General features: G+C 41.4%; 1 protein-coding gene across 1 annotated transcript in view; it reads left to right on the top strand.

Moving 5' to 3' along the window:
* XYLB (xylulokinase) overlaps positions 1-15,295 on the top strand; it is a 175,008-nt gene extending 159,713 nt beyond the window's left edge. Inside the window, exons 18-19 of the mRNA XM_063450817.1 lie at positions 5,613-5,710; positions 15,009-15,295. Of these exons, the coding sequence (XP_063306887.1) occupies positions 5,613-5,710; positions 15,009-15,086 (176 nt within the window). The 3' untranslated portion in view covers positions 15,087-15,295. The remainder of the gene's footprint in view (positions 1-5,612; positions 5,711-15,008) is intronic.
* The last annotated feature ends 2,645 nt before the right edge of the window (positions 15,296-17,940 follow it).

Consider the following 17,940-nt stretch of genomic DNA (forward strand, 5'->3'; position numbering starts at 1 on the left):
TGAGGAGTGACCAGTGGAGATATCTTTAGGCTGTAATGTAAACACTGCCTTTTCTCTAGAAATACAGTGTTTACTGCAAAACACCTCCAGGGACTATCTATACTCACACGAACAATTACATTATTCTGTAGTTGTTCAGGTGATTATAGTATCTATTTAATTAAGAAGTGTTAAAAATTGGCTTGGAGTTGGAGGTGGAGTAAGAAGAGATAGATGAAACCTGGTCTTAGGATAATGGAAAGGGGAGTATAACAGTGTACATATGTAGATAATTGTGCTGATAAAAGGAGAAATTACATTTTATAACAGAAGTGACAGAGAAACATGAGAATAGAATGCAATCATTAGTGTAAATGAAGGTGGATGCACTGAAACCATAGTTGAGTTTAAACAGTTGTCATGGCTGCAGGGTCCAGTTTGTGATCGTTTCTCTGCTTCTAGTTTCATATAACACGTCACTTCCAACCCCTGCTGTAATGCCACCACTGGCATTTCATGTGCTTAACAGATACAGCTTTGTTTGATACAGTGACAATGGAGATCAGATTAAAATGTACCAGTTTGCATTTTCTCTTTAAAAATTAGGCATATGTTAAAGTGATACTGACATGTTATACACCTGGCGATATATAAAAAGTCATTGTACTCTTTGTAGCCAACATGTCAGAGATCTGAACGCATATATTGGAGGCTAACTAATGACCAAGGTGACAGATCCACTGGAGACTCAATGCAGACAAAATCACAATTATTAGGGAACATAGAAACAAAGAATGTCTGCCCAATTTTCTAAATACTGACCTGCTGACACAGCTTCCCTAAAGCAAGGAATCATGGGGAATGTGCATGTCCTTCAATATATCTGCATTAATTAATAAAAAAGAAGTGCCTTTAAATAGGGCCAGTGTCATCACAGTGACTTCAAATTTCTTGGCAAAACAAATTTAAAAAAATAACCAATTATTAACAATACGATCAATAGCCATTTTTGAGGTGAATACAATAATATATATTTTTTTTATGATCCTCTTTAAAACACACCCCAATTTATAAGTAAATATCCATGTTAATGTATATACAGTTGCCATTTCTGTTATGGGGCTTTGCTTCTATCACAGTAAGATGAGGACAAGAAGTATTTAGTTCCTCGTAGGAGGAGCTATTCTTCTTAAAAAAAAAAAACATCTGCCAAAGTATATCTATCATCAACATTGAATTACTATTTAAAGACACTATTTTTTTTCTACAATTTTCATATAACCAAGGAATATAAAATCATTAGTGTAAATGAAGGTGGATGCACTGAAACCATAGTTGAGTTTAAACAGTTGTCATGGCTGCAGGGTCCAGTTTGTGATCGTTTCTCTGCTTCTAGTTTCAAATAACACGTCACTTCCAACCCCTGCTGTAATGCCACCACTGGCATTTCATGTGCTTAACAGATACAGCTTTGTTTGATACAGTGACAATGGAGATCAGATTAAAATGTACCAGTTTGCATTTTCTCTTTAAAAAATAGGCATATGTTAAAGTGATACTGACATGTTATACACCTGGCGATATATAAAAAGTCATTGTACTCTTTGTAGCCAACATGTCAGAGATCTGAACGCATATATTGGAGGCTAACTAATGACCAAGGTGACAGATCCACTGGAGACTCAATGCAGACAAAATCACAATTATTAGGGAACATAGAAACAAAGAATGTCTGCCCAATTTTCTAAATACTGACCTGCTGACACAGCTTCCCTAAAGCAAGGAATCATGGGGAATGTGCATGTCCTTCAATATATCTGCATTAATTAATAAAAATGAAGTGCCTTTAAATAGGGCCAGTGTCATCACAGTGACTTCAAATTTCTTGGCAAAACAAATTTAAAAAAATAACCAATTATTAACAATACGATCAATAGCCATTTTTGAGGTGAATAAAATAATATATAATTTTTTTTATGATCCTCTTTAAAACACACCCCAATTTATAAGTAAATATCCATGTTAATGTATATATAGTTGCCATTTCTGTTATGGGGCTTTGCTTCTATCACAGTAAGATGAGGACAAGAAGTATTTAGTACCTCGTAGGAGGAGCTATTCTTCTTAAAAAAAAGAAAAAAAAAATCTGCCAAAGTATATCTATCATCAACATTGAATTACTATTTAAAGACAATATTTTTTTTTCTACAATTTTCATATAACCAAGGAATATAAAATCTAATAGTATTTGCCAGTTAAATTTGGAGATCCTTGTTGTTTGTGGCTCTATTTAATTCAATGCAAACAGTTTTATGAATCTGATTTGGTGGTGAATTTGTCCGAGTTACATGACATTGGGTGTAGAGCATGTTTGTTATCTGTCGGTAAAACCAAACAAATATAAAATACAAAACATCAACAACAAAGAATTACTGGTAGTCCACGAGAGCTACAATTCTTCAATTCTATCCACTAGAAAAATATACTGTTATACGGTGTAAGTAATTTTAAAAAGCACTATATGGCGCTGTAATAAATGATGACCGGTGTGCTGTAACTGAGAGATATACAGTCCCCAAAGAACTTGTGTGATTTCTCATAACGCAATGTATAATAGGATAAACTATTACCATGTACAGGTAATGATGGGGGACAAGAAAGCAGGCTGTAAACTAGAAAAATCTTGGAGCGTTTTGAAGAAGTTTGGCTGAACAAATAATTTAATGAAAATAAAGCTGTGCTTTACTGCGTGCAAAGCTAATTGCGGGGAAAGGTCAGAGTATAACGTATAGTCCTTACTTCGTAGTGAGGAATAGTCTGACGAAGAAAGGGCTATCATTCTTTATAAAAACATACACAGCATCCTAATTTCCAAGTAACCTTGCTTCCTTTTTCCTCATTAATGTTATCCTCCTAACAATGATTTCTTTAATCATTCAGATTCCCAGGACTATTTTAGACGCTGAGCAGCAGGATAGGTCAATATGGCGATGCAGTCACATTTGTCAGATGTGGCCAAATAACACAGAAATGAGCCTTTTTGAAATTTACATCTCGGTAAAGTGTAACACTTTAATCCACTGTAAACCAGTTAGCATTGGCTCTGTTTATATTGCGTACTCTGTTGAACGGACACAGAACAGACATATATTCTTAAGGATGCGTTTCCTCCAACAGTCGTATTGCCACTTTTTATGGGTGTAATCAAACATTATCGAATAATAGACAGTACCCCTAAATCACTGGTTGGTTCAATAATGTGTTTACAGGTTCGTTTGTTTGGAATAGATCGTTCCAACGTAATGCTAGGTTTTTAGCTTAATAGAAGTTATCTTTTAAAAAAATTAAATCATAATAAAATATAAAAACGTGTCCAGAAGCAACTAAAAAAATAACAGATTAAAAATTGTAGCAGCTTTTAGGATCACTCCAAACCCATATAGCACTTTAACTTGCTCAAGTGCTTTATGCGTGAGGACTATCCCATAATAATGACTATTTATAAAAGTGCAGATTTTTATAAATAATCAATGAAATACAAAAGATTTGTGTATTAAAGTGGTTTAGCACATAGCATATATGCCAAGTCAGTTATCTTGCTATTTATTAATGAATTTAATTGTATGTCTATATTGTGCAATGTTTTGCTTGCAATATGTTGTACTGGCTAATAACGTAATATAATTGTGTAATGACAAAACTTGAATATTGTCTGGCCACTTCTATATACCTGTACCAATTAAACATTTGAACAATCATGCTTTAATACACATACCAACCTATTCATTATGTATTCCTCTAGAGATATTCTCATTATTTAGGCACAAGTCAGAACTGGCTTACTCAGACGATGCGATCAAGTGAAAAGAAATGAAAGCAAATTCAGTTAATTAATACAAACATATATTCCTAGTGTTTTACTCACTATTTAGATTCAGGGATAAACTAAATGTAAATAAAAAAGAAAAAAAAAGTTTTTCCAGCGCTGTGCAGCCGCCCATCCAGTGACTTGTCCCACCGGCAATCTCCTCTTCGTCTTCTTGTCCAATACAATGCTTCTCATAGCAAAGTATTGAGAAGCATTATAGGGTGTCCTCGTGCAATGCGTGAGGATGTCAAATGTCAATTAACCAAGCCTGACTTGGTTGTAGGCGCGAAAGCACCCACTAGTGGCTTTTTGGAAGGCACACTAGAGGTTTGTTTAGCCCTGCAATGTATACATTGCCATATGTCCAAAATGGCAAGGCTTTTCGTCACAGGACAAAATCAGGACACCTGCACTCAGACCACTTCAATGAGATGAAGTGGTCTGTGTTGCTACATTGGACCTTTAAAGTTTTTTTTATTTGTCTCTCTGTTTGGGATTTAGCATATTTGGTTACAGTGTTAAACTAATTGAATATGTTCCGAGGAATTTAATATCATCATGCCTAATTATGATTATTACATAGTTACATAGTTACATAGCTGAAAAGAGACTTGCGTCCATCAAGTTCAGCCTTCCTCACGTATGTTTTTTGCTGTTGATCCAAAAGAAGGCAAAAAAACCCAGTTTGAAGCACTTCCAATTTTGCAACAAGCTAGGAAAAAAATCCTTCTTGACCCCAGAATAGCAGTCAGATTTATCCTTGGATCAAGCAGTTATTACCCTACATTGAAAGATTATATCCTTGGATATTCTGTTTTTGCAAGTATGCATCTAGTAGCTGTTTGAACATCTGTATGGACTATACAGATTATAATCTTTGCAAAACAATGGTCCAAGTATTGGATATGGTTCCACACAGAAGGTTACTGTATGATATAAAAAGAGATAGGCTTAGAAGAGTACTTCAGGCATTTGAGTCTAATTTTCAACTTTGATTACAATATGACTTGGTTAATATTTTCTTGACATTTACATTTCTCACTCAGTAATCTAGACTTTGTTTTCCCTCTGACTGTGCACCACCATGTTAACAAGATATAGTGTATAATTCCCATCAGCAAGTCTTCTGAGATGTTGGACCTTTAGTCTTCTTAAGAAATGTTGCTCATATCTATCATATACTTTAAAGAGGAGCAATGCCTACTTAATCATCTATATCCTGCAGGTGGGCCACTGAAATCATGGCTTGATGACAACTCGACTCTTAACTTACATACTCATTAAAGAGTTCAACTTGTGTTAGAATAGGGGTTCCCAACCCAGTCCTCAAGTACCTCTTACCAGTCCAGGATTTAGGGATTACCCTGTTGTGTCCAAATTGTTTTTTTTTTTCTTTCTAAAATGACACAATTGGGTATTCCTTAAATTCTGGACTAGTAGGGGGTACTTGAGGACTGGGTTGGGAACCACTGTGTTAGAATATTTTACTTTTTCCAGCGTGGTGATTCATCAGAGGGACCATAACCCCCTCGTACCATGACGGAGGGAACTTGTATCTGGTTCAGCATATCAAATAACTTTGTATAAGGTGTTAACATTTATAGAAACCATCCATATATTTTTATGGTACTATGAAACTGATTATGTTTGAAATCAGCAATACCATCTTTGCTTAGACGTCTTTTTATCTTGTTGAAATAAACAGTGTTTGACTTTATAAATATGATCTGTGTGGACTTAAGTAGATTGTTTTATTCCATTCCAGCTCTCGCGATGCACACAGCAGGAACCAGCTTTGCGGATATTGTTAAGTTAGCCGAGGAACACAAATTATTGGTGACTCCCAGACCTGGATCAGATCAGGTGGGCTTAGTTAGTATAATTTTTTGTCATGTAACCATCATTTAAAGTACTCATAAATATGTAATGAGACAAGTCTAAAAATAGTAAGTTAATGTAAATAAGCCAACAGTAAAGGTCATATTTAATAAATATAAAAAAAATGGTATGCCCCAATTCCCATTTTTTTTCTCAAATTGAATTTTAGAGTCATGGTCTATACACACAAATTGCTTCATTACGTTAAAGTTGTTTTGTCGACTATAGTGTCCCTTTTAATGTTCCATCTTGAATGATCATTAAAATGTTCTGACTTGAATTGCTTGTTTATTGAAATCTATGGGTCGTGTTATGAAAACCACAAATAGTGTTATAAAAATTAATATGGAGAGTGTAATGTAAATAAAACAGTATAAATGTGTTAATTACTCTTAACATATATATCATATTAGGAAGCACCTGGAACAATAAACCATAAACCACCATGTCTGACTATGAATCGGACTCTGTTAAGAACCCATAAATAAAGCCACCGAGTACAGAGAATATGAATATAACACATGTAGCAGAGCAATCATAGATACAATAAATAATACGATTCATGGTGAGCAAGCATTCATAAAAAGCTTCTGCAGTAATGCAAGGTCCAACAATCAGTGCACAATTACTAATTCTCCTGTTAAGCATCTAGAACCCATATACAGGAAATCATCCCACAGCCAGTTCGCCAAACTAAAGTGAAGAATGGTGACCTCTCTATGATCCGTTGGAACAAATCTCTAGAAAGTCCAAAGAGTAACAACTCACACGAAGCGAGAGATAACTCTGAGCTCCCGTTCCTGCCTTTATTTAATTATTAGGTCCCACAACCTGCTTATCAGATGTACCCACTTTTATTCTTTTAATAACCCCCACCTGCTGGTGTGGACAGTGACCTCTCAGCCCCAATCTGACCACCCCCTGTATTTTATTAGCTACTGGGATCTATTGCTTTCATTTTATAGTGACAGAGAGGCTGACATGATGACATGTTCAAGAGGGTTAATCTATTAAGGATATTGGCAAGCATTTAGTTTAATCTTATAAACTCTGTTATAAATTATTGTAATGGATTTTATATGTCTATATTTATATTTTTTATATAATAATTATCTATGATATCTGTATGGTTAGCCCTGCTAAGTTCTATGCTTCAAGACTTTATAGTGGTAAATAAGGGAACCAGCTGCGGTTACAATGTCTTTGTTAAACAATGTTTATTGTTTAGTACACATGCCCACACCCACGGCGTGGCAGGTGGGAGCATTTTAACTATATATTATCTTATATCAAACCTCACTTATACAGTACTACTGTGGGGGTCATATTAATCCTTACAGGTTTTTTTTCAATGATTAACAGGGTTTTCCCATTTAAAAAAAAAAAAAAGTAAGATAAATGTTCTTTCGATGCAAACTTATCAATTGTTTTACTTTAAGCAAGCGACCCATTTATCCGGTTTGTCTGCTTGTATTTCAGCTGACGTTAAAAGCAGCCGAATTTCAATATCAAAATTGCCCAAAAGCAATCGATAATTACCCTAAGTGTTTGTCCAGATGTCTTGTTTTGTAAACTAGTAAAATATTATAATACATTTTAGAATTGTGGTCAAGAAAAAAGAAAAACTAATTACTGTAATTGTAATAAGCTAGAAGCCCCCAGGAAGGTTATACAGATTGTATAAAGGATGTTACTAAACATTATTAAAATACGTAGTTAAATTAATTGTTGGGGGGGCGGCGCCTGACTTCCGGTGCGAATGGCGGCAACTTGCTAGAGCTCCGCAAAATCTGGCCCATCTTAAGCTAATATCAGCTGCAATCCTGACCCAAAATCGCCCCAAAAACCTGCATCAGTACCATCAAACAGCGGTACCACCGAGAGGATGGGCGGCGGACGCAAGTCTAAACAAGGGACGGCCGTGGCTCCAATCTTCCGTAGCCGCAAGCCGGAGGACGAGCAAAGAGCCGAAGAGCAAAGAGAATATGACTCCGACTCTGCTGCGAGTGACATAAGTCACCAAAACACCAACCCCATCACAAAAGACGACCTTCGTAGTCTCCTACACGACATCAAACTAAACATGGCTGCGGAATTCACCAAGCACCTGGCGCCGTTACGGGCAGGCCTCACAGACCTCGTGCAACGCACCAACTCCTTAGAAGACAAAATGGAGGGCGCTACCTCCAGAGCAGACGCACAAGAGCAGGCCATAAAAGGCCTCAGAGACCAGGTGAAACAACTGGAGGATGCCCAAGAAGACCTCAACAACAGGTCGAGGAGAAATAATATAAGAATAAGAGGCCTGCCCGAGACGGTAGACATGGAATCCCTCGCATCCACCATAAGAGAGACCTTCTGCAGCCTGCTCCCAGAAGCACCCCCAGCCGAGCTCCTCTTAGATCGAGCCCACAGGGCACTGCGGGCCCCCACGCCCGGAATGAGCCGGCCGCGAGATGTGATAGTGCGGCTCCATTACTACCACATTAAAGAGGCCATAATGAGAGCCGCACGGGACAACCCCCTTCAGATAGAAGGCCACCAGGTGCAATTCTTCCAAGATCTGGCTCCCAGTACCCTGAGGAAGCGCAGAGAACTGCGACCACTTACCCTGGAACTCACGCGACGTCGGATGCGGTATGCATGGGGGCATCCCTTTAAACTTACAGTGCGCAAAAACGACCAAACCTACACCCTACACGACATAGCAGACGTGAACAGCTTTGCGGAGCGACTGGGACTACCCCCCCTGGATGCCAACAACGGAACGGGGCCCAGCGCGGCCCGAACACCGCCTACCCGAAGAGAAGAAGCCAACCATCAACGACGCCTCTCACCCGCTGGAGACAATCAGGCCTAACCACCACAGGTCGACAAAAGGATGCCACACGACGAAAGCACCGTGTCTCCGACAACATACCATGGACTGCACCCGTTCCTATGCCCCAGGACCCCGACGCAAGACCCCCCAAGACTCTCCCAGAAAAGACATTCCGATGACCTGCTACATAACCACCGTCAACATGGCAGATAAGATATACCACACAGCACTATCAACACATGTATTTTTCTAGGCTTGCATTACTGGACTGCATGTACCCATAATTTCATAGCATGAGCACACATTAACACCGCACACCTTCCACACCCTTCACAACCCCAAAGCAATGAGAATTACACACAACCAAATATTGTTATAATATTAATAATAGAACAAAAAAAAAATAAAAAATAAAAAAATAAAAAAACAGAAAAAACAAAAATAATTAAAATAATAATAACAAAAAAAAAAAAAAAAAAGAAGGAAAGAATACCTATATAAAAACGAAACATATGAGTAAATAATTACATTGCACGTAACCGAATATTGTTATGAGGGGAAATAAAAAAAAATAAAAATAAAAAAGGGGGGAGGGATAATATCTATACAAAAATTTAACATATGGATAAATAGTTATATTGCACATAACCAATTATTGCTATTAATAAACAAACACACAAAAAAAAAAAAAAAAAAAAAAAAAAAATTATAAATAAAAATACAAAAAAAACTAATAAAAAGGGAGGGGGGAAACAAGAGAAACACCTATCACAATGAGGAACACTTAAATGTGACAAACATATGGGAACATGTTACGGAACAACAAAACACCATAGAATAAGGGCTGCACAAGATATGACAATGACTAGCTAGCTAGCAGCTCTTAGCTTGACAGAAAGAAGTTACTGGATATGCCCAGGTGATAGACAATGTACTTCATCAGAAAAGCGATTATAAAGAGAATGTAATCACTATGAGATTGTATGCACAACAGGACTACAATGGTGAAAGGTGTAATACAGTAATTGAAATACACAAAGTAATGTTTTAATAATGTTTTACTACCATTAAGACCCGGAAAATCTTCTGTTATATGCCGTTGCATGTATGTTTATCTTTCTTTCTCTTTCCATGTATCTTGAACAGGTATACAAACCCATAAATAAAGCACAGATCCCTGGGCCCCCCGACCAGCTATAGCGACCGACACAATGGGAGACAGCCACAACAGGACACACCACCCCCCTGGTATACTCCATACCCCTCCAAGGACAACTGACTCTGGGTATAGTACGCACTATGACCATACACCTTTTGGGCACGGGGCGCGCGGGGCCTCTCTCCGGCCCCCCTCCTCCTCCGGGGGGGGGGGGGGGAGGGCGGTACCGCGGGCACCAGGACATAACACATGGTATAATCGGACGACACTCCGCACAGGCATTGCATAGACTTGATCAAAGGGCCAGACTGCGATTCTGGCTATCCGCCACTATAGACCACCACACTACATACCTCCACCTCCGCACCTCAAGGAGCGGTTAGGCGAACCACCCCACCACCTGCTGGCAACGAGTAAGACCAGTAGCTTGGCCCCTCGGGCCGTTATTGTTATTGTTGAACCTCACTTCCCTTGCCCCCTCCCCTCCTGCCCCCCCTTTCCAAAGCCGCGGCACGGAGCCCCAGCCCGCTCCCTGAGCTACCTACCACCTTACCCACTACCCATTAACACACCACGCACCAAGACAGGCATTAAACCCAACTCGGGGCAGCGGCCACCACAATGCCCATGTCTTTAAAATGCGTTTCCATTAACGCCAAGGGCCTCAACACACCAGCCAAAAGACACGGCTTACTACGATGGGCACACAGACAACACATAGATATCCTACTCCTACAGGAAACGCACTTCACAACCACAAGATCGTTCCCCCTCACCAACCGATACTACAAGCAGAGCTACATGGCCCACTCCCCAGATACTAAGACGAAAGGTGTCGCTATCCTCCTCAAATCCACATGCCCCCTAACAGACATCAAGAGTACCATTGATCCGCAAGGGCGATATGTTACAATAGAAGGGAAAATAGGCGTAAACTCTTATGCCATAAGTTCGGTATACGCCCCGACCATCCCACACAACACATTTTGGCAACAATACGCGTCGCATCTACAGGCTTACACAGGTAAACGCCTTATAGTAGGTGGAGACTGCAACGCCACGCATATCCCCGCCATTGACAGGTCAACACGGGAAGCAACGCAACCACCCAGGAATGACACATATTTCGCACAATTTCTAGCTACACAAGACTTAGTCGACATATGGAGGGCACAACACCCGTCCACCCGCGACTATACCTTCTACTCGCACCCGCATACCACGTATTCACGCATAGACCACTTCCTCATATCACCGAACTTGACATCTCAGGTATCTCATACATCCATAGGGACCATCTCATGGTCGGATCACGCCGACATAACACTTACCATTCGCATACCGGACCTAAAGCGACCTTGGTCGTGGAGGCTGAACCCACTACTCCTTCACGATACCCAAATTAGGCTCTCAATTGCCCAAACTATTAAAGAATATTTCGACACTAACACGCACTCGGTAGCTTCCCCAATAACACTGTGGGCTGCTCACAAACCAGTGATCAGAGGAACCCTCATTAGCCTAGCTACTGCCCACAAAAAGAAAAAAATACAACAACTAACGGAAACACTAACCAAGCTGCGAAAACTTGAAACAAGCCACAAACGCGACCCACAGCCACGAACACTGCGCGACCTCACCGCCACCAGAGACCTTCTCAAGCGACTCACGCACACAGACACGACCAAAGCAATGATGTGGCTAAAGCAGAAATACTATGAAACTGGCAACAAAGCCGACACCATGCTGGCCCGACGGCTCAAAAAACGCATAGAGGCCAAAAAAATCTCATCTATACGCACGAAGTCGGGCACTATTAGCGAACTACCCGAACAGATAGGCGACACATTCCAACACTACTTCAAATCCCTGTATAACCATTCCCCACACCTTGACCAAGAGACCACGACATACCGGGAACAACTAGACAACTACCTCCAACGCATTACATTACCCACCCTAACCGAGGCGGCCAAACAAGCCTTAGCAGCAGAAGCAACAGTAGAAGAAATGGCAACAGCTCTCGGGGCCTGTAAGCCCAACAAAAGCCCAGGACCAGACGGCTACACTGCTCTTTATTATAAAGAGTTTAGCCCCTTACTCCTTAAACACCTCTGCGCGGTATTTAACGCTACCCTGAGAGGAGAACACCTTCCGACTGACATGACGACAGCAAACATTTGCTTACTCCCCAAACCTAATAAGGATCTCACCGAACCCGAACACTACAGACCAATCTCCCTACTCAACGTGGACCTCAAAATCATGAGCAAAATGATGGCCAACAGAATTAACCCATACTTAGACAAATTAATACACCCTGACCAAGTAGGCTTTATCCCCAACAGGCAAGCACTAGACAACACACGTAGAAACATCGACCTTATATGGCTAACCCAACACCGTAAAATCCCCACCACCGTAATCTCACTAGACGCCGAAAAGGCATTTGACCGCCTCCTGTGGCCTTTCCTATATCGCACACTAGAACACATGAATTTCCCGAACCCGTTCATAGCATTCCTGCAGGCAACTTACCACTCCCCTCAAGGAGCCTTACTGCTTCCCAACATCTCTCCACCCAGATTCCCAATATCTAACGGAACACGGCAGGGCTGCCCACTTTCGCCCCTCATGTTCGCGATCTCACTGGAGCCCCTCCTCCAAGCCATCCGCACCAACCCTCGCATAGAGGGAGTAACCATTAGAGGGGAACCATATACAGTATCTGCCTATGCAGATGATATACTCCTCACACTCACCAACCCAGACCAATCCATAGAATCCATGTTGACCACTATACAAGAATACGCAATGGTAGCAGGATACAAATTGAACATTGCGAAATCGGAAATTCTGCCAATACAACTCTCAGACTCACAACTTATCGACCTAAAAAACAAATACCCATTCCGAATATGCCCCTCGGACATAACGTACCTGGGAATCCAGCTACCAGTCGACCTAACCACCATATACGACAAAAACTACAAGCCACTCCTGAGAAGAGCCCACGCCGACCTCCAAAAATGGGCGACTCTGGGGGTCTCATGGCTCGGCCGAATAGCGTCCGTGAAAATGAACTTACTCCCCCGACTACTATATCTCTTTCAAACACTGCCCATATCTCCCCACAAAGCAGACCTCAAGACCTTACAAACGGCGGTTGATAGGTTCATATGGAACGGTCGCAAACCCAGAGTCAGCAGAACCACCCTCTATGTCCCCAAAAAGCAGGGAGGACTGGGGCTCCCAAACTTCTCGCACTATCACGCAGCGGCACAATTGACCCAAATCCAACAGTGGCACGTTCCCCCACAAACTAAAAGATGGGTAGATATAGAACATACTATCTTCGGAAGAGACCACCCTTCCCTCTACATGTGGGTCCCTAAACCACACCGACCCCTACCCCCCCCAACCGCCCCAGCCATCACTCACTCTATAGACTTATGGGACAAACTGCAGAACAAATATGAGCTATCTTCATTCCTCTCCCCAATGACCCCGATCTGGAGGAACAAACTATTCCCACCAGGTCTTACGCCAGCCCATTTCGCCAGCTTTGATCAAAGAGACATAGTAAGACTCGGTCACCTATACCAAGATGACAAAGTGATACAATACTCAGAAATCAAGGAAGCCGACACACTAACAACGTTTGACCACTTTAGATATATTCAAATACGCAGCTTTGCCTCAACTCCAATAATCCGACAAGCAGGCACATCCACACTCTCCCGATTCGAAAAAGAATGCACACAATGCCCAACTAGAAGAGGACAAATATCGGATTTATACACAACCCTGGCAACTCACCCCACTCAAGTCACACTACCGTACATAGCAGCCTGGGAGAAGGATCTGGGACCCCCAGAGGAATCCACAGACTGGGCAGACATATGGGAAGCTACGGCTTCGATATCGATCTGTGTAACACACACGGAACAAGCATATAAGATGCTTTTCCGTTGGTACCTCACACCCCAACGCCTAGCAATCATACACAAAACACCCAACACTTGCTGGAAATTGTGCGGAGAACAAGGGACGTTCCTCCACTGCTGGTGGACTTGCCCCAAAATCAAACCCCTTTGGCACAAGGTCACTGCTCTATTGACTAAAATCCTACACAAACCATATCCATTAGACCCTTGGGCACTACTACTTTCAAAACCCCTAGAAGACCTCACTAGATCAGAAAACAAACTCAGCGCCCGTATCGCCTTAGCAACTAGGCGAGCGATAGCGGAACTTTGGTCGACAAACAGAATACCATCACAGACATCTATCACCAAAAAAATACAAGACCACATACAAATGGATAAGCTCACATCCCTACTCCACGACACGCCTAAGCGCTTTCATAAGATATGGGACCCATGGATCGAGGGAGATACCTCCATACCCTGGTAAACCCAGATATACTAATTACGGGATCTAACACCCCTCAGATAAGGACCCCCTACAGCACATGCACAGATAGAACCCGCTAAATACAACATAAAGATCCCCTCAAACCCAACCACTACCTGACCCCACCGGAATCGCGAGGCTGGGACTCCGTGTCGCAAACTACCTTACCCGCTCACCGGAGTGGCCCCCCTTATCAGGGGAACCATCTCATGACCCATCCCCCTACCAAGGCACTGCAACCTTACCCACGCACAGGATACACAAGAACTGGCTAGTTTCCTTATCGAAATACATACGCCCTAAACACACGCCAAACCATGCTACAAAGAAAGACAGAGACCATAGCCTACATCTGGCCACATGACGTAACCGAAAGGTCACCATAGCAATAGGCAACTGACGAACGACAGTATCTTCACCGGTGATCACGGGGGGAACGAGGGGGGGGGAGCGGGATGATCAAACCTGGGATATAGGAAAGGACCGCACTGGGCCTACCTCGACAATACACGCCAAATGGGCCCGCAGCAGAAAGCATGCACAAACCGGTGCAAACCAGGTCTTCCCTCTGCTTCTTTCTTCCTTTCCCCCTCCCCTGGACTCCTGTCTACTTCCTCACCAAGGTTATGTGGAACAAGATACAGCTCAGACTTGTCTGATCAATGTTTATATGTTGGGCAATTGTATAACTCAAAAGGCTAGAAAACCAGAATGTAACATATTACTATACGACTGTGTATTACTCCCTCCCCTACCCCTCCCTTATTTTTCTTCTGTAACCCTATCCCAATTAATTTACTGTATAAAACAAAAAACATCATAAATAAAGAATCTTAAAAAAAAAAAAATTAATTGTTGCTCTTCACCTGGTTCTTTTTTCCCTCTAGATCTACGAGCCGTTACTGAAGCGTTATGCGGAGTGTGAAGCAGCCATGATTGCCGAATCCATAAAACATTTCAATTAATGAATTCACTGCATAGATAAATCAGTGTCAACTTTTAAACCAAATAGTAATTTGCTCAATAAGCCGAATTAAAATGCAAGATGGGATTATAACAATGGGATTATAACAATATGGACCAACTCATTGTATTGATAACATGATAAGGCATATCATTATTTCTTTTACTTTTCAATAAATGGTAATAAACTTGTCCTCTTTCCCAATTAAAATGCCGCCATTTGTTTCTAGTTTTTTCTGATTTCACTGATACTTGGATTGTTACATGTGATGTTTAAGGCCCTGTTAAACGTATAACCATTGAGGAATCAAGCCATAAATGATCATATGATTTTATTTAACAGGTTAACACGTTTGCAACAAACTATCGTAACCAAATCATGTCCTACTTTGTCAATAGAAAGCAACGCTAACTCAATAAAATGCAACACCAGGCTGGATTTAAACCAGTAAGCAATTATATTCTCATAAAACTTTCAAAACCATTTATCCTGCGACAGAGTGGAAAATAAAATGCTAGACCATGTGTCAGTTAAGTCCATGAATGCTCAGTTATTGCATTGGAAGTGGAATGAGAGTGAAAGCAAAATTTGGGGTGTCATTTATCAGATAGATCATTCATTAAGAAACATTCCATTCCAAGTGCAACTGTAACTGCTCGATTTCATTGAAGTGGTTATAGGGTCTGAGGTCCCCTGGCTCAGTGTTAAACCATTTTCTTCATGGTTTAATGCTAAATGAGAGTCTCCAGCAATCCATCACCTCTGTCCTGCATGTGTTGCTGCATTAGCTATGGCGGCGGTAATTGGCATAGAGAGTCACAGCCCTGTTGGTGGTATGAATTAGTATGCCTAGAAGAAGGTGCGTTATCTCGGCCACATAAGTGGCCAGGGGCACTCATTTATTATCAATCTGCTGAAAATGGTTTAACGTTGAATGGAGGGACTGCGCCAAGAAACTCCATGTATTCTAATTAGATCAATGAGATGACATGTTGATAGTGCCTACAGTGTCACTTTTAAATACATATCATTTTCTTTCAAAATGTACTGCGGACATTTATTACCAAAAAAGGTTTGAAAATCATCACCCAACACATCACTTTCTAGATCGAAGAAAGGCTTGAACATCTGTGTTTGTACATATTTACATGGACAAACCAGACTCCTGAAGCTCTTTAGCTTGCTGAAATACTTTGTGTGAAGAGTGTGTCCTCATTTTTCATTTTACAAAAAGTGAAAACATTTTAAAAAGAAAAACATTCCTAATGAAATGTATGCAGGTTTTCACTGGGAGTATACATAATAACCTGAGGGAGAATTAAATGAATGCTACATCTTGTGAGGACAAGAGCACCTTTTCAGTACAACAGCGGAGAGCAGCACAGAATGGAAGTAAGCAAGTTATTAATATCATCACACATAAAATATTACGTAAAAATGACACGATCCTAACTCTAAGAGAGACCATCAGATCTATCACATAGGTTTTTTTATATTAATAACAATAAAAATAGAATTCTGGGAAAGCAGATCCTCGCGGTTCCAGCAGCTGCCACAGCGGTGAGTGAACGTCTTCAAATATCTCGGATTGTGTGGGCAGTCAAATACATATGGGCCTGTGATTTGAATTCTGGCCTCTCAGAATACTGAGTGGGACTGTGCACTACTTTTGATGGGAATCGGTAAGCAAGATATCTTTGCTTACTAATCATGCTTATTACCATTTTTGCTGTATAGATATTCAGGAGATGTGTTATGCTGAACTAGCTTTTCTTTAGTTATAACTGCCGTGCATTGTGTTGTTCTCGACTCGCACGCAAAATAGTATCACACACTCTAGAACTAGGGGTAACGTCTTACCAGGCCTTAGAATGGCCAGACTTAACGTACCCAAGAATAGCCTGAAAACTAGCCGAGGTCAGGGACACAGAACGAGACTTAGAGATAAGGAAAAGACAAAAGTCAAGGAAACCAGAAATCAGGGAAGTCAAAACGAATCCAAAGTAAAAAAAAAACTGAAAAACTCAATCAGGAACACACTCTCGGATAAACAACTAAGGGAAACCACAATAGGGCAATGAGCTAAGGAATAAGTGAGTTTAAATAACCCTCTTGCAGATACGATTGGCTGTACCTGTACGTGCGTGTGCGTCTTTTGCGTGACATCACCCGCATAATATAATTGCCTGCGTCCGCAGTGGCCGGCGTGCACCGACATGCCGCACGAGCCAGGCATCTTGGCAGAAGACCACCGAGCGGCACTCCTCTCGATCTTCGAAAGGTAATTATCTCAGTTTTTTCCACATGGATACGAAGGATACGTGACAGATATCACTTTCACTATCGCTTAATATCTTGCTAATGTGCGCTATCCATGAAGAATCTATGCACATAAAAAGCAAAGAATAAAAAAAAAAAAGGATTACCGTATATACTCGAGTATAAGCCGAGTTTTTCAGCCCATTTTTTGGGCTGAAAAACCCCAACTCGGCTTATACTCGAGTCAAGGTCTGTATTATGGCAATTTGCATTGCCATAATACAGACCGGGGGAGAGGGGGGCTGGCAGAGAGCGTTACTTACCTGTTCTGCAGCTCCTGTCAGCTCTCTCCTCCTCTGCGTGTCCGGTCAGCACCTCGGTCAGCTCCCAGTGTAAATCTCGCGAGAGCCGCGGCTCTCGCGAGACTTACAGTGTGAGCTGATAGAAGGAGCTGCACGGACGGCGCAGAGGAGGAGAGAGCTGACAGGAGCTGCAGAACAGGTAAGTAACGCTCTCTGCCAGCCCCCCTCTCCCCCCCACTGAACTGCCACTGGACCACCAGGGAAGGAGAGCCCCCCTCCCTGCCATGTATCAAG

This window comes from Pelobates fuscus, chromosome 4, assembly GCF_036172605.1.
Source record: "Pelobates fuscus isolate aPelFus1 chromosome 4, aPelFus1.pri, whole genome shotgun sequence".
NCBI classification, from domain to species: Eukaryota; Metazoa; Chordata; class Amphibia; order Anura; family Pelobatidae; genus Pelobates; species Pelobates fuscus.